Source organism: Girardinichthys multiradiatus, chromosome 8 (genome assembly GCF_021462225.1).
Source record: "Girardinichthys multiradiatus isolate DD_20200921_A chromosome 8, DD_fGirMul_XY1, whole genome shotgun sequence".
NCBI classification, from domain to species: domain Eukaryota; kingdom Metazoa; phylum Chordata; class Actinopteri; order Cyprinodontiformes; family Goodeidae; genus Girardinichthys; species Girardinichthys multiradiatus.
The window spans coordinates 30,795,715-30,818,738 of NC_061801.1; the positions used below are offsets into that span (position 1 = coordinate 30,795,715).

Consider the following 23,024-nt stretch of genomic DNA (forward strand, 5'->3'; position numbering starts at 1 on the left):
GTAGAGGCAAAGCTTGGGGCCTGGTTGTTCCTGGGTTGTCCCTGAACATTAAACCCAGTTATGTTTTATTTGAGGGTGGGGATTTTGGTCTTTTTCCAGACTTTGGCAAAGTGGTGATGCATCCAAATCTGTTGTACTCTCATGCAGTTATTTGAACTGACAATAATGGAATCTGCTGATGTTTTAAAATGGTTTCAAAAGACTTGTTTCACCTTCTGTAGATCTACAGTTCTTCTTTTTAGAGCTTCACTTAGTGCCTGGACCTACCCTTTGTTCTGAGTGTTGGCGCTGTCAAACAAATCATTTTTATGTTGCCAAAGAGAAACTACCAGCTATAATCAATCATGATCTCTAACCAGAAGTGAATAGACATAAGAAAATATGTAAAAGACATCATGCAACTTTCTATAAAGTTTTAGTGAATGCATGTATGTATTTGTTTAAGCTTGTATGTATAATATTGAAGTTAAGTCAAGTCAGGTTTATTTATATAGTGCTTTTCAGCAACAAGGCACTCAAAGCGCTGAAGTTCCTCCATCCCTCCCTCCGCTCCTCTCTTCTTTACTCCCTCCCTCCCTCCTCACATCTAAAGTGATCTAAAAGGACTGAGAACTCTGCAACATTGTGACAGGATGTACATAAAGATGTAGAAACACTGGTCTTGGGTGCAGCCATCATTGTGTTTCCTTTAAAACGTCAGAAAGTGAAAGAAAAATGTGTTTTTGGTGCCAATCACTCCCTTATCCTCCTCCAGTTTATCTGTCACAGCCACCCTTTGTTTTCTGGCACTGCTGCTTGCCAACAGCGAGGAAGTAAACACATCCACGCAACTGAAGTCTTCAGGGTGAAGTCATCTTATTGTCCAGCAGGCTGACTTGTGTAACTACATTTAGATCACTATTTACCAGAAGTCCTCTATCTTTAGATTTTGACACTAATGTTTTATTCAGATATATTAGTGGTATTAATGTTCTAGCAGAAGCCTCTACCTAATTATCTCAACTGCATTAGAAAGGTTATTCTTGTGTTTTGGCTTCTGCTTACTGATAGCATTTGGACACAGATGCTTGAGGGCATTGGCAACGTGTTCACTTTCTACCTAAAATATTAACCACAGATTTTAATATTTATTTAAAAAAATCCCCTAATTCGGCAAATCTTTGAAGATTTACGTTTCTCTTGTGCTTACCGATGAGGCTAGTTGACCTCAAATAACCTCGTAGCCTCAAATCAGCCAGAGATAACGTTATTTTGTCCTCAAGGCTAAACACACTCATTGTTATGTATATATTCAGGATGTGTAATCATGGTGTTCAGTTAGAGCAATAACAGATCTGCTTGTTCTACCACGACACCTCACAGACTCAGAACAGGCACAAGGAAATGCATAATGAGATTCATAACATCCGTCTCTGTGCAAGTCAGAGTATGAAGGCATGTGTTGAAGCGAGTATTTGTTCTTATTTCTAATATTGTTAGGAAAGAAGTGTCATCAGAAAGGGTTTGTTTGGCTTTTTACTGACTTTCTAATTCATTTTGTCAGTATAAAGTGCCTCTAAGCGCCTACCTATGGCTTAAAATTCTGTGCTATAAACAGATTTGATGTTAACACCAACAAGAAGCATGAATGAAAGAATATTTTTGGAAACTAAACTGCAGCTTTTCTTTCTACATTGTTGTTCCTGTACAGTATACTTATTTCTCTGATGATTAAAGTAATTTCTCTTATTTTAGCTCATTTAAAGCTTCTCAAGACGAGCATCTAATTTAAAGGCTATGAAGATGTTTCTGTGAGAATAAAGAGTATTGAAAATAAACATTTTGTTTTTATAGTTTTTTGTCCAAGCCACTTTTCTGATTTTGGATTTTTGAAGCACTACTGATTTTAGAAATATTTTTAACTTTGGAAATATAATTGATTTGATAAAATATTTGTTAAAACTGCTACATAATTATCTAGATTTAAAATAAAACAAATACTGACCAGATACATATCTAGTTTGCTGTTAAATTGAAACCATTTACATCATGAAACACATCAAAAAGGTTCTACATGGTAGTTTAACTCTTAATAGTCAGATTCACCATAATCCAAAGTTTAAACCCCAGAGTGTTTTTCCAGGTTATTTATAACCTTTTTTTTGTCTATTTTTAGTTTTTTCTCACTGTATGATAACATATGATAAAGTAAAAATGCCACACAGTTAGTACAGTCGATTATTAGATTTGGGTTTAAAGTCTTTTAATTTTTTTACATGTTTTTTTCTGACTGGAAGTAACATTCATGTTTTGGAGCGGTCCGGCCAGAGTCCTGACTTTAATCTGATAATGATTAGGGTGACGGTAAGGAGGCCTTCCAGCCTTAAAGACTTGGAGCTCATCACAAAAGAAAAATCGTCAGAATATCTTTAGAAACTTTGAGGGTTTGAATGTGAATAAAAGCAGGTTTATTTTCTTTCTTTGGAGAGGCATGCAGAGGGGATTTTGTTTCGTCAGTAAAATGACAAAATGTGGAACTTCTCAGTGTGAGTTGCAGTTCAGTGTCATGTTTTGTTTACAAGCGACCTAAAATGCTTCCTATGACTTTAGTCAAACACCTTTCAGATCTTTCACATCCCAGTACAATAGCAAATCAGTCACTGGCCAAGCTGAAAAACAAACCCTTCCTATCCCTATCTGAGCATCTGGTGCATTCATAGTTTTTGGAGGTTTGTAATCAATCGTTCATTGAATAGATCGACCACTTCAACACCCACACCCACTCTGCTTTGATGCACTTTCCTGTCAAGGAAAGAGATGATTATATGTTCTGTCACGCTGCAGCTCATTCAGACGGATATTGTAACCATCTCCATCTCTCTTCTTTGCTCTTCGCTGATCTCCAGCCGGCTACAACAACCTGGAGGTGGCAGAGTATCTGTTGGAGCACGGAGCAGACGTGAACACGCAGGACAAAGGAGGGTTGATTCCTTTGCACAATGCAGCTTCATACGGAGTAAGACTTCTTCGCCCAGCATTTATGAGTTTTAGGATAAAACTTATTGACGCATTTTGATCAGTTTTCCTTACTCATTGTACACACTGTGTTAATCAGCTCATCTGTTCTTGTTATGTCTGAAGATCGCTCTTAACCTTTGTAAGAATGGACTTTCACCTATGATTTCAAATGTAATAACAAATTAGTTTTATCACTAATGAAATTGGTTTTAACTTTATTTTCCTGGAGTTTAGCAAATATCTACAAATATTTGATTGTATTAAAAGTAAATTATGTAAAAGTATTTACATTTTTCACTTCAGTGGATTTTGTTAGGCTTTGTTGTGATCGACCAAAAACATATGAGCACTTAATTGTAAAGTGGAAGTAAATAAAATTAGTGGCAGTAGTTCACCTAAACTGACAGGCGGGACATGTAGAGCATTAATCAGAGCAACCAAAAAGCCCTATGGTAACTCTGGAGGAGCTGTAGAGATCCACAGCTCAGGTGAAATAATCTGTTAAGAGGATAACTTCTGTTTGCACACCTGACAAATCTGACATTTTAAAAGTCTGTCTCCATCTAGTCTGGTTGAGCTAATTTTAAGTTTGGTCTATTTTTCAAAGAAACAAAATTTCCATATTTAGATAGACATTTTGAAAGACTTGAAGCTGTAGGTTCAGAAGGTGATTTTATGAAAAATGTATACATATACAAAAATCTGATGTATTCGTTTTCTTCCACTTCACAACTATGCACTGCTTTGTGCTGGTCTAAAACATAAAATCCCAATTATCCAGTGAGGTTTATTGGTGTAATGTGACCAACACTCTTCAGCCTTGAGAGAAATCTTGTTCTTAACCAGATGTTTCCTCAGCTCAGAAATATTCCTGCCACTGGCCTTCAGTTTCACATCACAAATATGGCAGGGAGCGTAATCTGCATCACATTCTGAAAAGTGGAGCCATACGTTCGAGCGCTTTCTATCAGTCGTGCTTTGTTGCTGGTACCAGCGGCTACTGACGTCATTACGCTGTTGTGCGTGCAATGCTGTGTTCATATCCGGCATGGAAAATCGGCCACCCCTCCACTGCCTCAGTGTCACAATGATGCGTTTACCTAACCCTAGGTAGAACGTCATCCAGTAATGCCATATGCACAGCTGTGCGCCGAGGGCCCAGATAGGAAAAACACTGTTTAAGTTTGTGTTTTTCAAAGCAGGCTTTGAGTATGGTTCCCCTTCCTGTGTATTTTTTTGACTGGACTTTCATTGGCTACACGCCTGTAGCATCAGATTCAGTGTCAGAGCTGATAGGCTGGAGCCTTATGTGTGAGAGTAGGTGGGACTTGTTTCACATGAGACGGCTTATAGTGGATATGATTGGATCTGGAGATGCCATAGGTTGATGAAATAGTAGCTGTCTACCAAAAGAGAAACTGGCACCCATTTTGGCTCAGCAGTGTTAAGAAGGTGGTTTTATTTTTTTAAATGGTGATGTTCTGAAGGCAAGTACCTTTCGGACCCTGCTCGGGCTGCCGACCTGGAAGGGGTTAAGGACTTTGGTTATTTCTTCAGTTTGCCCCTCTATGAATCATTATTTCCAGCGTTATTATGCCTACATTATCTAAAAAAGACAAATGATTTAGTTTTTTTTTTCTTCCTTCTTCCGGAGTCCCTGGAGGTCTCAGAGTGGCACAGTTCTTCTATTTATTCAGCATGGTGCTACTAAAAAAGTCATGAAACACTTGTTTGCATTAAAGCTTTATGAGCTCTGCATTGTAGAACACAAACATTTAACACACGCAGGCATCCCCCACTGTTTCTCATAAACAAGTTACAGTGTGTTTGATGCTGAGAAAGGAAATCAAAGACAAAAAACAAGAATCCACAGTTATTTGCTATTTCTGTTCCTCATAAAAGCAAATTTTATAACGAAAGTTGGAAAGCTTTAATTCATCTCCACCAGACAAATCTGATAGGATTTTTTTGTTTTTCCATCTTTCTTGATCAGAATCAGAATCAGAATCAGAAAAGCTTTATTGCCAAGTACGTTTTTGGACATACAAGGAATTTGTTTTGGCGTAGTCGGTGCAATACAATACAAGTTAAACAGTACAAACATATCTACAATATAATATAATATAAGTGCACAGTTTTAAGTGAGTGAGAGTAAATATAGAGCAGTATAAGATGCAAGAGCAATACAACAGTGCAGGTGATCATTGTGCAAGTAAAGCAGTGCAAGTAAGCAGGAGTCCAAGCTGAGCGTTAATGTAACGCATAGAGTTACAGGTTACAGGTGTCCTGTCAGCAAAAAAAGGGGGGGTGTGGGGGAAAGGGGGAATGTCAGGGTGGTTTCCGGGCTTTGTTAACCAGGCTGGTGGCAGATGGGAAAAAACTGTTCTTGTGGCGTGAGGTTTTGGTCCGGATGGACCGCAGCCTCCTGCCAGAGGGGAGAGTCTCAAAGAGTCTGTGACCGGGGTGGGAGGGATCAGCCAGAATCTTCCCTGCCCGCTTCAGGGTCCTGGAGGTGTACAGTTCCTGGAGCGACAGTAGACTGCAGCCAATCACCTTCTCAGCAGACCGAATGACACGCTGCAGTCTGCCCTTATCCTTGGCTGTAGCAGCGGCGTACCAGATGGTGATGGAGGAGGTGAGGATGGACTCAATGATGGCTGTGTAGAAGTGCACCATCATAGTCTTTGGCAGGTTGAATTTCTTCAGCTGCCGCAGGAAGAACATCCTCTGCTGGGCTTTCTTGATGAGGGAGCTGATGTTTGGCTCCCACTTGAGATCCTGGGAGATGATGGTTCCCAGGAAGCGGAAAGATTCCACAGTGTCAATTGTGGAGTCACAGAGGGTGATGGGGGCAGGTGGGGCTGGGTTCTGCCTGAAGTCCACAACCATCTCCACTGTCTTTAGAGCGTTGAGCTCAAGGTTGTTCTGGCTGCACCAGTCCAACAGATGGTCCACTTCCCATCTGTACGCGGACTCGTCACCATCAGAGATGAGTCCGATCAGGGTGGTGTCGTCCGCAAACTTCAGAAGCTTGACAGACTGGTGACTGGAGGTGCAGCTGTTGGTGTACAGGGAGAAGAGCAGAGGAGAGAGAACACAGCCTTGGGGGGAACCGGTGCTGATGGTCAGGGAGTCAGAGACATGCTTCCCCAGCCTCACGCGCTGCTTCCTGTCAGACAGGAAGTCAGTGATCCACCTGCAGGTGGAGTCGGGCACACTCAGCTGGGAGAGCTTCTCCTGGAGCAGAGCTGGGACGATGGTGTTGAAGGCAGAGCTGAAATCCACAAACAGGATCCTGGCATAGGTTCCTGTGGAGTCCAGGTGCCGGAGGATGAAGTGAAGGGCTAGGTTGACTGCATCATCTACAGACCTGTTGGCTCTGTAGGCAAACTGCAGGGGGTCCAGGAGGGGGTCGGTGATGTCTTTTAGGTGTGAGAGCACAAGGCGCTCAAAGGACTTCATCACCACAGAGGTCAGGGCGACGGGTCTGAAGTCATTAAGCCCTGTGGTCCTTGGCTTCTTGGGAACAGGGACGATGGTGGAGGACTTGAAGCAGGCTGGCACATGACATGTCTCCAGTGAGGTGTTAAAAATGTCTGTGAAGACTGGAGACAGCTGATCAGCGCAGTGCTTCAGGCTGGCTGGTGAGACAGAATCCGGACCAGCAGCTTTCCGGGGGTTCTGTCTCCTGAAGAGTTTGTTGACGTCCCTCTCCTGGATGGAAAGAGCCGTCCTCGGCGTGGGTAGGGGGCTGGTGGGGGTTGGAGGTGCCAAGGCCCCTCTTGAGGTTGGGGAGGTGGGGGTGGTGGATTGTGGCTGCAGCTGTTGGGGGGCGTCGTGGGAGATGGTTGCAGGACTGTCCCTTTGTCTTTCAAAGCGGCAGTAGAACTCGTTCAGGTCGTTGGCGAGGCGTCGGTCGTTGATGGAGTGGGGGGCTTTCGGCTTGTAGTTGGTGATTTGCTTGAGCCCTTTCCAGACAGACGCAGAGTCGTTGGCTGAGAACTGGATTTGGAGCTTCTCAGAGTACAGTCGTTTGGCCTCTTTCACTGCCTTGCCAAACTTGTACTTGGCCTCTCTGTATATGTCTTTGTCCCCACTCCTGAAGGCCTCTTCCTTATCCAGTCTTAACCTTCTGAGTTTAGCTGTGAACCAGGGTTTGTCGTTGTTGTAACTCACCCTGGTGCATGATGGTACACATTCCCATTCTCCATCAACACCACCTTGCCTGTCCTTCCCTTTCATCCTCCACCGCCTCGCTTCTCCATCTAGCACGTGGACATAGCCGCCCTGCTGATCAAGTACGACACGTGTGTGAATGTCACTGACAAGTGGGCGTTCACCCCGCTCCACGAAGCGGCGCAGAAGGGCCGCACCCAGCTCTGCGCCCTGCTGTTGGCCCACGGAGCAGATCCCACCATGAAGAACCAGGAGGGACAGACACCACTGGACCTGGCTACGGTAATGTGAGACCGTCCAAAGATTTTAACGCTGTATCAATCTTACATCCTTCCCATTAGGACACCCTCATTGTTAAATCACACTGTGGGAAATATAACCAGCTTCAACTAATGTTCAGGTGATTATAGTTCACTATTTTAACCAGCGGTATACATTAGGAGAGCATGAGAGTAGGGACTGTAGATGCACACTAATGAGGCTTCCTAATGGGCTTTCTAACTTGGCTCCTTGTTTGATTGGAGGTAGCGTAGTTTGTCTTAGACAGGAAATCATTACTAAAGAAACACTTTGTAAAGAATTAGCCTTTTTTTCCTTTTTTTTTTTTACATTTTGTCATGTTACCACCATGAACTTCAATGTATTTTATTGAGCTTTTTTGAGATAGACCAACAAAAGGTAGTCCATAGATGTCAAGCCAAAGGAGGTCAGGGATGGATGGTTTTCAACAGTTTTCTTTAATTGCAATCTGATAACTGTGGTGTTCTTTGGAAGAACCACACCTGACTGTAAATACAGCTGCAGTTCTTTGAAGACATCTCTTTACCAATTCTACACATCGAACATCTAAATAATTATTTTGCCATTTCTTCTTAGTAGAAAAAAGGGCAAATAGTTCAAGCTTACTCAGTCTCAACAATTCCCAGTGTCTGTGAACATCGATTTTTAAGTATTACCACATAAGTCTTGGCTTTGACTAGACCATTCAAACACATGACTATGCTTGAATCTAAATCCCATTGTCCCTCTGTGTTTTTAATGGTGTTGTCCTGCTGGAAGGTGAACCTCCACCCCTGTCTTGAGCCTTTTGTGGCCTCTAATAGGTTGTCCTTTTTGATCAGCCTGTGCCTACATCCGTCTTCCCATCACCTCTGACCAGCCTCCGTGTCCCTGCTGAAAAATAGCATCCTTACAGCATGATGCTGACCATTTTCTTACAGTAGGGACAGGATATTCAAGATGTACAGTGTTAGCTTTTCCTAACATAGCATTTTGCATGCAAGTCAAATGCATACATTTGGTCTTATTTGGCTAAGGCATCTTCTGCCACATGTTTGCTGTGTCCCCTACAGGCAGCAGAATTGCTTTGCTCTTGACTCTCTTTCTCTAAGGCCAGATTTGTGCGATGCACAATTGGTAGTTGTCCTGTCAAGAAATTCTTCCACCTGAGCTGAGAATCCCTGCAGCTGCTCCAGAGTTTCGATTGGGGGTATTGGCTGCTTCTCAGATTAATTATTTCCTTTGGCCAGGCTGTCGATCTAGGACATGTCTGTCTATCTTTCGCAGGTGCTGAATTAAACAGAGCTCTGTGAAATGTTATGACCTAACTGCTTTAAGGTTCTCTACAATAGTGTTCCTAACTTGTCTGCTGTGATCCTTGGTCTTCATGATGCTGTTCGTTCTCTAACGAACCTCTGAGGCTTCAAAGAACATGTATTTGCTTGGTCTCAAAGTAAGGGCGGTAAAACACTTTTCAGATATTTGTAACAGTTAAAAAGGGTGTGTTATTTTCCTGCCACTTCATAATGATGCACTACTTTGGGTTGGTCTGTTCCACAACATGCCAATAAAATAGATAGAAATTCGCAGTTCAAACATGACAAAATGTAAAGAAGTTCAAGAGGTGCAAATATTTTCTCAAGATACAATGTGCTTATTAGCATTCTAGTGGAGAGAGTCCTGTTTATTTGAGCTCAGGATTTAAATAAAGTAACTAGTTTATCTTACCTACATAAAAAACAAAGATGGAAGCCAACTATTCTTAAACCTACATCTGCCTCCATCTTATCTCTTTTTCTCTTTCTTGCCACTGCAGGCGGATGACATTAAAGCGCTGCTGATTGACGCCATGCCACCAGATGCCCTGCCGAGCTGTTTGAAACCGCAGGCCACTGTGTTAAGTTCCCATCCACAGAGTGTAAGTGAGCACACATAAAGCAGACCGTTTCTGCATGCGCATGAATTGTCAGCATGTGCGTCGCTCTTCAGGAGTCGCACTTTGAGCTAAAGCACAAAGTGTCTCCACTAAAAAGCAGAAGAGTCAGCTGCGGCATAATATCTGAAAGGGTGTAGTGTTTCAGATTCAAGCTTAAACTCTAAAGACAGTTTTGTTGAGAGTAAAGGATGTAAACTAAATCTAATCGGACGTGTGAACAGAGCCGACGTGTGAGAGATAAAAGCAGCTGAGCCATCAGCGCGCTTATTCATCCTGCCATCAGTCAAATCGGCAGCTCAGCAGCAGGAGATAAAAGCTGCAGAAACTTCATAGAAGTGTCAAACTAGTTGAAGCATGTACTCGCTCTGAGAAGTTTCTGTGTTTAAACTTCCAGTTTCAATGAAATGATCAAATCTTCTCGCTTTCTCACGCAGGTGAGCGCAGGCGTGGGGAGTTCAGGTGCAGTAGGAGGCGTGGTCATCTCGCCGTCGCTGTCTCCATCTCCGTCTCCGTCTCCATCCTGCCTGTCGGCGGCGAGCAGCATCGACAACCTGACTGCACCTCTCAGTGACATCGCAGCAGACGGCGCCACAGGCGTCGCCGACGGGGCGTCTGGGTCTGACAGGAACGAGGGCGAAAGTATGTAAACAAAGTTTAGGTGTTTCAAGTCGTGAAGTAATACTAATTATTTTGTAAAGTAAAAACATACAAAGAAACAACGATAATATTTGGAGAGGAATAATACCAATAATAATATATAACCTATAAATCAATCAGTCAAGCCTGTCTTGAAAAAATGAGATTGTTATCTCAATGTGATATTTTTTACCTGGATAAATAAAGAATATACCTTATGTTTATAAAATATTGATGATAATAATAATTTTAATAATAAGGAAGAATGTATTGGCAATACCAAAATTGAAACTAGCAAGAAAAAGAATAAAAATACCAAAAGAAATAAAGGACAAAAGCAAATGTTATAATGAAGATAATAGTGAGAAATCAAAAACATTTAAATTTTGTTTCAGTTTCTTTTCATATTTGAATCCAGGAAAACACACGGGAGACCGGTGGTTCCTCTTTAAATTAATACTGAAATGCTCCAGGGCAGGTCTTGGTCTTCCTGATCTCAAATAAAACCACCTGGGTGATATCTAAACCTCTGACTGTTGGCTCGACGTAGCTCAATACACTTTTCATCCGCTTCTCAATGCGGCCCTCTGCTGATGAGTTTTCATCCAAGTAACAGCCTCTGGTGAGCCTACTGATGTCTATGTTTTTGCAGGTCTGCTCGACATGACCATCAGCCAGTTCTTGAAGAGTCTGGGGCTGGAACACCTCCGAGACATCTTCCAGAGAGAGCAGGTATTGTGGAAATTATCATTATTCCTTTTGTGGTTGAACACAAGAGATATTTCTTGTTTTCAACTCATTCGCTAAAGCAACTTAACTTGTTTCCTTCCATTTCATATTGCTCCTATTTGTTAATAACAGGGAATTACTCTCCCCTGAGGGTTAACAAAAACATTTTGAGTCCCACCAACCTGAAGACAGCGGTTATCCTGTAACTTTTTATTCTGTGCTATAAACATTTTAATGAGTGCTCTGCATTTATTATTTACTATGGTTTGTTTTTATGGGGATGCATCTGCAAACCTCATGGCATTCCCATCTGCCTCATCTGTAATTTGTTTTTAGTCCTAATTAGAAAATTCTAGATGGCTAAGAAAAGCAGAAAGGGGGAAGGAGACAGATGGGTCGACAGAAAGAGGAGAAAATGAACAGGAGAGGAAAACAACCATTTTCAACAGGGAAAATAGACCAGGATGACTGTCAGAGTAAATTCTCCACAAACCCATTTAGGATGTGATGATTTATTCCGGTTATCAGTGAGGAACTGTGTCTCCCATCTGATCTTCCTGAGTAAACTCACAGAGCATGAAGAAAAATTTACCCTAATTTATTTGCCTATCAGTTCTGTGATTACTGTCAAGCATTCAGTGACCTTTCCTTCCTGCCTCCTTCAATGTTCATGAATATTTGTCAGTCCTGTTTCCTCTGTAATATGTCATGGATCTCTCTGCTTGTCGTTGTTAACGAGTGCTGGTTATGTATGATCCGTTTAAAATGATGTGCACGCATATATTGGTCAAATGTACAGCTACTGTGGGTACAGTCATTTCCATCACACTGGATTATTTTCCAGTTTATGTTCTTTTAGTAGCATAAGCAGAACCTATGAGGCATGTTTGTTGTCTCCGGGCAGATTTCGCTGGATGTTCTGGCAGACATGGGTCACGAGGAGCTGAAGGATATCGGCATAAATGCTTACGGTCACAGACACAAACTCCTTAAGGGCATTGAGCGGCTCCTGGCAGGCCAGCAGGGTCAGTAAAACTCACCAACATACACATATAGCATAATTACTTGCTATATGAGCACATGTTCCTGTTAAATGTAGAAACACTGATAAATGTCAGCGTCATCTGAAGTCCTACCGTTTATGTTAGATAATAATTATTGATTGAATGTGTTATTTATTTTGGTAAACGTACAACATTACAGAAGTGTCAAACAAAATAAAACACAATTATATATTCTATAAATCGATAGTTTACCAAAAAAGGAACAGGCGGTAGCCAAGGCTTATACTTGCCTACCCATTTCTATCCATAAATCTAGAAACTCAGCAGTATAAAAAAAACCTAACAACTCCTGTCTATATACATACATACATACGTACATTATAGATATATGTTTATACCTAAACTGACATACACACATACACTTACACACACTACATACATGAACACATGTACAGGATTACATTATACATGTGTACATCTACAAAGCAGTGTAAGCTGTTATATTTCTACATTTTAAAGCTTTTTGGAAGCTCACCAAAGAAGCACATAATTGTAAATCATCATTTAATTCATTCCATAGTTTCACACCGATAATTGAACCACGTCTAGATTTAACTTTACTTTTCTCTTTAGCATATTCAAAAATGAACAGACCTCTCAAATTATATTTACTCTCTCTTAACTTAAATAATTTTTGAATTCCAGAAAGAAGACTTTTGTTCAGTGCCTTATACATTGTTTCCATAATTTATATATATATATATACAATATCAATAAATGTTAAAGTATTAGTTTGAATGAAATGTTTATTGGTTGGTTCACGATATCCCACTTTATTAACAATCCTAATAGCTCTTTTTCTAACCTAACCAATATGTCACTGTTTGTTTTATTCAAATTTCCCCATATTTCTGAACAATATGACAAATAGGGCATAACCAAAGAGGAGTATATAATATACAAGCCTTTTACATTTATTAAATATTTTATTTAAAACAATATTCCAATTGATTTTGCAATATTATTTCTGATATATTTTAAGGAGTGCTTCCAACTAACTTCCAAAATTATACCTTAAATTTTGGTCTCATAAACTCATATAATATGACATTATTTAATCTTTACGTTTTGTTGCATTGTCCTAAACATTTAGACAAAAATGTAATATTATACGCAGTGTGTCTTCACAAAGGAAAAGAAAATTCTGTCCTCACTTTTGCAGTTTTACGTTTTAAATTAAAAGGGGACAATGGATTTAAGGGTGTACGATTGCAATAGAAAATGGGCATACTGTATGTAATCTGTAAATCTATTCTCATAGTTGTCATTAATACGCCATTTGAGTTCTAATTCAGTTTTAAAATATGTTCATGCAGGTGGAAATCCATACCTGACTTTCCACTGTTCCAGCCAGGGCACAGTGCTGATCGACCTGGCACCAGATGACAAGGAATTCCAATCTGTGGAGGAGGAAGTAAGGACCTCCTTACGTTTTAGTGTTCAACTTGTTTGTTTTGATAGAAAGTATGAATGTGCATTTGGCTTTTCCTCAGAAAACACTTGAGTGATTAGACACGACGCACAAAACAGCGGAGCAGCAGAAAGTATCGGTGTAGCTTCTTCATTGACTGAACGGTTTTTGTAAATGGGAAGTGATTGAAGGAGACAGCAGATATCACTGCAAATGGGCATAAATTAATGAGAATTGACAGATGTTAACTGAAGATTTCACAGGTAATTTTAGATGTAAAATGACTGACTCGGTTTAGTATGTGATCCACTGGTTGCAGCTTCGTTTCTAGACCTTTTCCTTATTTTTGTAAATGTGCACAGCACATTTCTTACACTCCTGCTGAGGCTTCCCCTCTTCAGCTGAATTCTCCCAAATTTCCCACGGGTACCATCCAGGTATTTGATTTAACGAGTTACTGCTCCACTTCCGCAGTAAATATATGGATTCTGTTACAGCTGAGATAGCAGATTAGCAGCACATTTCCCTGGGGCTTTGTTCTTGTTTTTAATGTGCCGCGCTTCTTGTTGTCGCCCTCAGCTGCAGAACACGATCAGAGAGCACCGCGACGGAGGCAACGCGGGCGGAGTCTTCAGCCGGTACAACATCATTAAGGTGCAGATTGAGAACGCGCTCAGACTCAGGCTGTACTCACACATAAAGACACGTTAACGGTTTTTCAACCAGATTAGTATTAAAAGCTTAAAATTCTGCAAGATTTAGAACATCATAATCCACAAACTTTCTACTGAGTTTTCCTGCTAATTTCCGTCCTCTTTCTCCTCTGAGCGCAGATTCAGAAGATTGTGAATAAGAAACTGCGTGAGAGATATGCACACAGGCAGAAGGAAATAGCTGATGAGAATCACAACCACCACAATGAGCGAATGCTGTTTCACGGTAATTTATGTCACCAACAAATTACACGTGGAAGTATTTCATTTGAACTGTTTTTCTTTTTTTTTTTCAATAAAATCTAAACAATACGTGTTTTTAAGTTTGTTTTTATGCGGATGAAAATGCTTTTTTTTTTTTCACTTTTTACTAACTTAATTATTCATATATATAAAAAAAAAAGGTTTAAAATCAATAAACTTATTAAAAACATTAATTAAATAATGTATAGCTTTATGTAAAACAAATACATTTATATGAAGTGCACTTATTTTAAAGTTTATATAAAATAGTGAATGTGTTGTTTTGCTTTTAATAAAAATCATATTAGTTTATTAGTTATAAAAGTTTAAAAGTTATATTAATGGAAATATATTTATGCCTTATAGAAATTATTTTTTGTTTTTAACAGAACTCTAACCATAAGTTGTTTTATATAATCAGAATCAGCTTTATTGCCAAGTTCATACATACAAACAAGGAATTTGCCTCCGGTACACTTTGCTCTTTTGTTCTGTTTTTGCATTACAGAATATACAAATTTACAATTTACAATGTACAATACAGGTCCTTCTCAAAATATTAGCATATTGTGATAAAGTTCATTATTTTCCATAATGTCATGATGAAAATTTAACATTCATATATTTTAGATTCATTGCACACTAACTGAAATATTTCAGGTCTTTTATTGTCTTAATACGGATGATTTTGGCATACAGCTCATGAAAACCCAAAATTCCTATCTCACAAAATTAGCATATCATTAAAAGGGTCTCTAAACGAGCTATGAACCTAATCATCTGAATCAACGAGTTAACTCTAAACACCTGCAAAAGATTCCTGAGGCCTTTAAAACTCCCAGCCTGGTTCATCACTCAAAACCCCAATCATGGGTAAGACTGCCGACCTGACTGCTGTCCAGAAGGCCACTATTGACACCCTCAAGCAAGAGGGTAAGACACAGAAAGAAATTTCTGAACGAATAGGCTGTTCCCAGAGTGCTGTATCAAGGCACCTCAGTGGGAAGTCTGTGGGAAGGAAAAAGTGTGGCAGAAAACGCTGCACAACGAGAAGAGGTGACCGGACCCTGAGGAAGATTGTGGAGAAGGGCCGATTCCAGACCTTGGGGGACCTGCGGAAGCAGTGGACTGAGTCTGGAGTAGAAACATCCAGAGCCACCGTGCACAGGCGTGGGCAGGAAATGGGCTACAGGTGCTGCATTCCCCAGGTCAAGCCACTTTTGAACCAGAAACAGCGGCAGAAGCGCCTGACCTGGGCTACAGAGAAGAAGCACTGGACTGTTGTTCAGTGGTCCAAAGTACTTTTTTCGGATGAAAGCAAATTCTGCATGTCATTCGGAAATCAAGGTGCCAGAGTCTGGAGGAAGACTGGGGAGAAGGAAATGCCAAAATGCCAGAAGTCCAGTGTCAAGTACCCACAGTCAGTGATGGTCTGGGGTGCCGTGTCAGCTGCTGGTGTTGGTCCACTGTGTTTTATCAAGGGCAGGGTCAATGCAGCTAGCTATCAGGAGATTTTGGAGCACTTCATGCTTCCATCTGCTGAAAAGCTTTATGGAGATGAAGATTTCATTTTTCAGCACGACCTGGTACCTGCTCACAGTGCCAAAACCACTGGGAAATGGTTTACTGACCATGGTATCACTGTGCTCAATTGGCCTGCCAACTCTCCTGACCTGAACCCCATAGAGAATCTGTGGGATATTGTGAAGAGAACGTTGAGAGACTCAAGACCCAACACTCTGGATGAGCTAAAGGCCGCTATCGAAGCATCCTGGGCCTCCATAAGACCTCAGCAGTGCCACAGGCTGATTGCCTCCATGCCACGCCGCATTGAAGCAGTCATTTCTGCCAAAGGATTCCCGACCAAGTATTGAGTGCATAACTGTACATGATTATTTGAAGGTTGACGTTTTTTGTATTAAAAACACTTTTCTTTTATTGGTCAGATAAAATATGCTAATTTTGTGAGATAGGAATTTTGGGTTTTCATGAGCTGTATGCCAAAATCATCCGTATTAAGACAATAAAAGACCTGAAATATTTCAGTTAGTGTGCAATGAATCTAAAATATATGAATGTTAAATTTTCATCATTACATTATGGAAAATAATGAACTTTATCACAATATGCTAATATTTTGAGAAGGACCTGTATACACATCTATAATCTGTGGCGGCTGGTTTTAGTAAACAGTGCTTTGTAGCGACGGCCTGAAGGTAAAGCTCTGAACAGTTTATGTGCAGGGTGTGTGGGGTCCGCAGAGATTTTAGCAGCTCTTTTCCTGACCCTAGACCTGTATAAGTCCTGGATGGAGGGAAGGTCAGTCCTGATTATTCTCTCTGCAGTCTGGACCTGTCCTGTTTTGTGGATGAGCCAAACCACACTGAGATGGATGAAGACAGGACAGACTGAATAATGGCAGTGTAGAATATAACTAACAATCTATACTTTTAAATGTTTTTTTAATCAAAATTTTAACTTTTCTCCTTTTTGGCTCAACTTTGACAGTAATTTGCAAGATTTTGGGCTTGCTTGTGGCTTATTGATTAAAGTTAAGTAAATGCAGAAGTCCTTGGGCAGTTTTTTCTTGAGCAGGTATGCAATGATCACTGTGTGTTTCAAAGTTTTATAACATTTATTTTTAAGATTTGATCTGAAAAGCAAAAATCTATCACCATAAGACAAGGTAACATCTGAGTATGTTGCCTGCTGAAAACCTTTCACTAACTAATTGGAGATAAAAGTAACAAAATGATGCTGAATTTGCCCAGCTACGTTCCAGATTCCCTAGATTTATTTTTTGCGACTTTCTCCTGTTTGACTGAAATGAAACGCATCTCGGCCAAGGTTCAGTCATTCGTTCACCGGAAGATTAACTTTCTACTTTAACGTTTTCATTCTTCCAGCTTTACTGTAAGCTCGAGCGGATCTCATTTATCATCCTTCCCCTTTCAACCACACAGCTTAGTCGGGACACCTCCCTCAGGACTGGAGCTGGGTTTAGATGCTTTAAAACTACACACACCAGAGCTGGAAATCCCAGGAAATAATCAGACTTCTCTGATGCCTGAAATGGCCTGTCTGGCTCCAGTGATCTTAGATCTTTCTCAGATCATAGATTTTCCACAGCATCTCCTGATGCTCTTTGTCTTTCATAGCTGTGTGATCAGAGACGGTGTTTCAGATCATTTCTTGAGCTATTCAGAGAAACCTTTATTGAAGTTATGGAGGTGGAATTGACTAAAATAGAAAATGAGGTTTAAACAGATTTGCTTTGGAATATTTTAACTGTCCACAAGGGGATAAAGAAGAGGGATCTATTGATCCAATATTGTGCTTTCTAACTTCACCAGGTTCTCCCTTCATCAATGCAATCATCCATAAGGGCTTTGACGAACGACATGCCTACATCGGCGGCATGTTCGGGGCAGGGATTTATTTCGCAGAGAACTCGTCCAAAAGCAACCAGTATGTATACGGTATTGGCGGAGGGACGGGATGTCCTACTCACAAAGACCGCTCCTGCTATGTGTGTCACAGGTCAGTCCTACCTCAGCAGTTCAATTTTTCATCACCATTAATTAAACACTGGATCATACTTGGTGGTAAATTAGTTTTTTTCTGCTGACTATTTTCTTCTGTGTGTCTGTAGACAAATGCTCTTCTGCCGGGTGACGCTGGGTAAGTCGTTTCTTCAGTTCAGCGCTATGAAAATGGCCCACGCCCCTCCTGGGCACCACTCTGTCATAGGACGACCCAGCGTCAATGGGCTGGCGTATGCAGAGTATGTCATCTACAGAGGCGAGCAGGTCAGTGCACAAACATATGCACTTTTTTCTATAATTCAAAACTAAAAACATATTCCAATAACATACCTTTTGTTGGATTTTTAGCTATTCTGTTGTTATGTAGATTATGAGTAAAGTGCCCTTTGCAGTTATGACATTGATGCGAGTCTCACATTTAAAATAAAATAAAAAATCTAACCTTTTAATTTGACTAAATTTATTTAGTGCAAGAAAAATTTTCAACTCAAATTCTGTCACTTTGCAGAGTGAGCTCTCTCAAGAACCAGATGCATTTCTAACTCTGACCGCTAGATGGTGGTAAAATACTTTCATAGGATAATGGGAGACTAACAGTATGTGTCACCCAGCAATTGTGATATACATACACCACCTTTACGTTATTCATACTGAAACCAGATTGATTCAAATTTGCAACACTTGTCTAAAAAGGGTTTGAATTATTGCTTTTAAATAATTTAGGTCAATATCTATTTCTTGTAGATATACAAATGGCATGTAATGTTATCTTTCCCATTTTGAAGAGGAGCTAAGAGAAATTGGTTTCTGTGTCACATCATATTTATATCCCAGGAGTAGAGAACAGTTATTAAGTTTCCTAGACACTCATCAACTTAAAAAAGAAAAGTAAGTTACAAAAATGCTACAGTTACATTTGGTTTAAATAAATTGTTAGTGCAGCTTGTAATTTTGGCACTGATGCTTTTTTAACAGATTTTTTTGTACTCACTAAATAAATGTATTAAAATGAATGGTTTGATTTTTCTAAATTTTCGTATATTGTCCCACTTCAACAAAAGATTTTTCTAAGCATCTTTACACTTTAGTAAATTAAATATTTAGTGATGGCATTGCTGCTGTGTTGCATACCTAAATTCTGAAATATACATATCAAAGCACCAAATATTTGCATTGAAGTAAAAGAGCCAGTTAAGATTTTACCTCTAAAGATATTATTCAACTTGCTAACTTGTGCTGAAATAACATAAATAAGATCCACATTCACGTTTTCTTTATTCTTCAGGCTTACCCAGAGTACCTGATCACCTATCAGATTGTGAAGCCAGAGAGTCTTGCTGCGCCCGCTGCAGAGCAGAAGTCCTAAAAGGCCGTCACAGCCGTATCTGAAGATGACCAGAACAACTTTCTGAACAGACTAGAAGTGAAGGAGGGGAAAAACAGTTCATACCTCTGACAAAAAGTCTCTGGAGCTGAGTCTGAGGTGGTTGATATGAAATATGCCCCCGAAACATGCAGAAATATGCTAAAAGGCTAGGTTGAGTTGGGCTTAGGGGCTTGATGTTCAGCTCAAACTCAGCAGATGGCAGAAATCCATCCTTATTTAGGCTGAACATGGGGAGGAAACGTAGGTTGTTCAGCCATTTGTTCAGCTCAGTCAGAGAGGCCAAACACACATTACTGTTTTGGTACCAGTGTGCTGCTCATGCATTCTGTCCTCACATTTTAATGGCTTGCTTTGATAGCATGTCCTCTTTTACATCGTTCACAGCAAGTAATTTAGCGACAGTCATGCTGAGAGAAAAGAAATTCAGAGCATTTAATCTTACATTTTCACCCTGTATGACTGAGCAACACAGAAGAAGACACTGTGAGCAAACAACAGCACCGTAGACAAATTATTCCCCGAAACCGAAAGCCAAAGGCTAATGGGACACATTCGGACCACAATCCACTGTTGCAGACGTTCCACAACAGTCTATTAAGGGACCAGCTTCGCTTTGCAGCACACTGTTTGGCTCATTTACGGAGCAGGCAGGAACCACTAAACCCAACAATATGGACACAAACAATAATAATACTAATACAGTACTTTGCAGAAGTATCCAAAACCCCTGAGCTTTTTCACATTTAGTCACATTACAACTACAACCCTCAATGTATTTTGTTGGGATTTTATTTTAGACCAACATACAGTAGTGCATAATTTCAAAGTGGAAGGTAAAATAATACAAATTTCAAAGAATTTGTTAACATTAGAGAGAAGCATTAGAGTAAAGGGGTCTAAATAAGAGGAATGCCACACTTTTCAGATTTTTGTTTGTAAAAAAAAAACTCAATAACCTATACATTATCTTTTATCCACTGAACTGTTATCCACTACTGTATAGTTGGACTATCATGAAATCTGTAGTTGTAATATAAAGATATGTAAGAACGTTCAAAGGGTTTGAAAACTTTTGCAAGGCACTGTATGTTATTTGTTTTGTGTTTCAGATTAATTTCTGGGTTTCATTTGAGAGAATAAGAGATTTTCGGGCTGCTGGTTGTTAAATAAACCTGCATTGAAATCTCCCCTCCCCGTTCTTATATAAAAACACTTCAAAAATCACAAAGAATAGTTCTGACTTTATTAATAAGAATGTTCAGTAGTGTAAAACATTGAATTACACTGGTTGCTGCTTTTCCAGGCCATAACTAATATTTGCACACAGGCACCTACACACAGTTTGTTTGCCACAAATTAAAGACGCTATTGTGAAGGATGCCTCTTCACATTTCAGTTGTTCAGTGCATTTTCTTTTGCAATGCCTTTGAGTGTAATCCACTCAAATATGTGCTTGTACTTTAAAATTTAAACCTCCATCTTCCACTATTGAGTGTTTAAACTGCAGTAGCAGGGTTGACAGGCTCCAGGTTTAACTCCTTCAACCAGTATGTGATGTTAAATGCCAGAAACACTCAAAGCCCAGGAGCGAAATTTTTATAAAAGTCAATTATTTTCTTGGATTGTTTTCAGCTTCTTTTTTTTTCAGCAGTTTGATCATTAGATGGAGAAACCGAATGTATCGGATTTCAAGGTCAAGGACAAAAGGTGCCTCTCCTCAGTTATTCATCTACATTTTCATGTGAAGCTAGGTCTTTTTATTCCGTATCGCTTAATGTCTCTGAGGTGTTTGAAAGGAGTGTTTGTTTACATGAACCTGCTGCCTTTTCGTCCCTTTCCTCTCTGGCTGTTATTTGTTGGCGCCCCCCAGTGGCCTAACAGTGTAACTGCCCGCTTGTGCTAACGAGTGAAAGGGGACACTTTTATTTCAGTTGTATAATTCAGGAGGGCATTAATGTAAAGCTGTTGGGTATATGTAAAAAGTGATATTTTCTCACTTTTTTTACTGAGCCATTCAGTTCATAGACTGAACAGATCTATGGTGTTTGTTTATCCTGCAAGTTCTCAGTGGGGTGAAGCAGAGGGTAACACATGCGGTATAAAGAAAGTTTTCCAATATTTTATACCAGGTGTACACAGTACAATACCTTCTATGTTTTTTTTTATTTTATTTCTGACCATATTTTCCTGTCGATTGTTGGCTATTTTCTAATTATGACATTAGATACTAGGACTACATTAAGTCAGTTGTCACGGAGTCGGTTTCCTCTGATCAAATATTGTTAAACCAGACTGATTGTTTATGTTTTACATGGTTCCGACACAGTTTGGAAGTGTGCATAATTGATTTCAGTATTTTCCAGCAAATATGTGGAAAATATTTGTATTTCCAAACTTTATTCCCTATCCCGTTGTCCTCTCCTTACTTACTCCCTCCCTTATGTTTTTTCTTTCTCTCTTTCCTCAATTCCCTCCTTCCAGTTTCTGTTTTTCCCAGGTTTCATATTAAAAGCATGGCCACTACAGAAATATTTGCTATGAATTCATACTGATCCTTTTTATTTTATATTTTAAAATTAACAAAGGTTTGATAAATCTGAAAAATTGAATCTCGAAAATTCTGTAATTTCTACATAAAATCTGTGTAGGAACCCTGATTGTTTTGCCAAATTAGGGAAAGACTGGCTGGTTTCCATCTTTTCACACATTTTTTAACACAACTGAAAGGTTTATCTGCTCTGATAAGATTTGATTCATTTTTTTCTGATGTTCAGGCTGCTGTTTTTTTGAATTTGGAAATTAAAGTTCTCACTTCAGCATTTGGCACTCCAAAACTATACGTTTTCCTTTATGACACACATTCAGTAGCAATTACATGCTTTGCCAAACAAAAAATTCAGTTCATTACAAAAAATACCAGGACATTAATAAACCATTCGACAGAATACATTACTGCAGCAGAAAATGGAAAAACATGAAATTAGGGTTGTTATGGAAATGTCCATTAAAAGAAGTATTTTTGCGTTCTGTCGCGAAAGGCTAAGATCGGCTCTTTAAACCAATCCTTTGTGTTCCTACATGATGTAAGTTTGAAATATCTGTTTTTGGTTCAAACTGAATAAAGAAACTCATGATTACGTCGCACACTGTTTCTTTAATGATTGGAGAAAAAAAACTTCTGATGGACTTTTTAATGGATGATTTATCTGTAAAAACAGTTTTTGTAACTAATTCCTGTTCAGTCCGTCTCTTGCTGGTTTTGTCATCGATCGGTCAGCCATGTTGTTGTATATATACTAGAGGGACTGTGTGTGTTTGTGAAACTAATCCATGCTCACTTTCCAATTGGCGTGAGCTGCAGATGAATTAACTCCTTTCCTCATCCGTTATGTCCAGCCTGCTGTTGTACAGACCTAACATGTGAAACACAGAAACTGCATAGAAGAAAATCTTTAATAAAAAATCATTTTAGCTCTTTGTTCACGTGGTTTTTATTTTACCGTTAGTTGTTTTTATTTTTTTTTATTATTTTAACATTTTATTTTTAAACTGCTATGGTAGAGCTCCAATAATGTAGTTAGAATTAAAAGTAGTGAGTTTAAGAAAAACATTTGTTGGAACTACAATCCGTTGTTTTCACTGTTCAGTTATGTGCCTCTAAGTAGGAGTGAATAATTTACTGGATCATTCAGTTTCGATTGACGACATGTTGAGACCTGGAGGACAAAAGTCTGTTTTCTTCTTCGTAATTAAATTTGATTTAACTGCCTTAAATTCCAAAAGCTTATTCTGTCCTGTATTGTTATTTTGAAATGTCTTTACTAAAGGATGAATGCCAAACAAATATTATGTTATATACCTATCTTATATTTATAACAAGATTATTCTCAATTATTAAAAATTAAAAG

The 23,024-nt window shown here is 39.5% G+C and overlaps 1 protein-coding gene across 3 annotated transcripts in view; it reads left to right on the forward strand.

The window, feature by feature from the left end:
* Nucleotides 1–22,593, forward strand: part of LOC124872441 (poly [ADP-ribose] polymerase tankyrase-1-like) — a 101,664-nt gene extending 79,071 nt beyond the window's left edge. For all 3 annotated transcript variants that reach the window (XM_047372447.1, XM_047372448.1, XM_047372450.1), the window contains 12 exons: nucleotides 2,886–2,995; nucleotides 7,267–7,455; nucleotides 9,269–9,370; nucleotides 9,823–10,027; nucleotides 10,677–10,756; nucleotides 11,658–11,778; nucleotides 13,134–13,231; nucleotides 13,808–13,882; nucleotides 14,062–14,167; nucleotides 17,538–17,724; nucleotides 17,837–17,993; nucleotides 19,015–22,593. In XM_047372447.1, coding sequence (XP_047228403.1) covers nucleotides 2,886–2,995; nucleotides 7,267–7,455; nucleotides 9,269–9,370; nucleotides 9,823–10,027; nucleotides 10,677–10,756; nucleotides 11,658–11,778; nucleotides 13,134–13,231; nucleotides 13,808–13,882; nucleotides 14,062–14,167; nucleotides 17,538–17,724; nucleotides 17,837–17,993; nucleotides 19,015–19,095 — 1,511 coding nt within the window. In that variant the 3' untranslated portion in view covers nucleotides 19,096–22,593. The remainder of the gene's footprint in view (nucleotides 1–2,885; nucleotides 2,996–7,266; nucleotides 7,456–9,268; nucleotides 9,371–9,822; nucleotides 10,028–10,676; nucleotides 10,757–11,657; nucleotides 11,779–13,133; nucleotides 13,232–13,807; nucleotides 13,883–14,061; nucleotides 14,168–17,537; nucleotides 17,725–17,836; nucleotides 17,994–19,014) is intronic.
* Nucleotides 22,594–23,024: the final 431 nt, after the last annotated feature.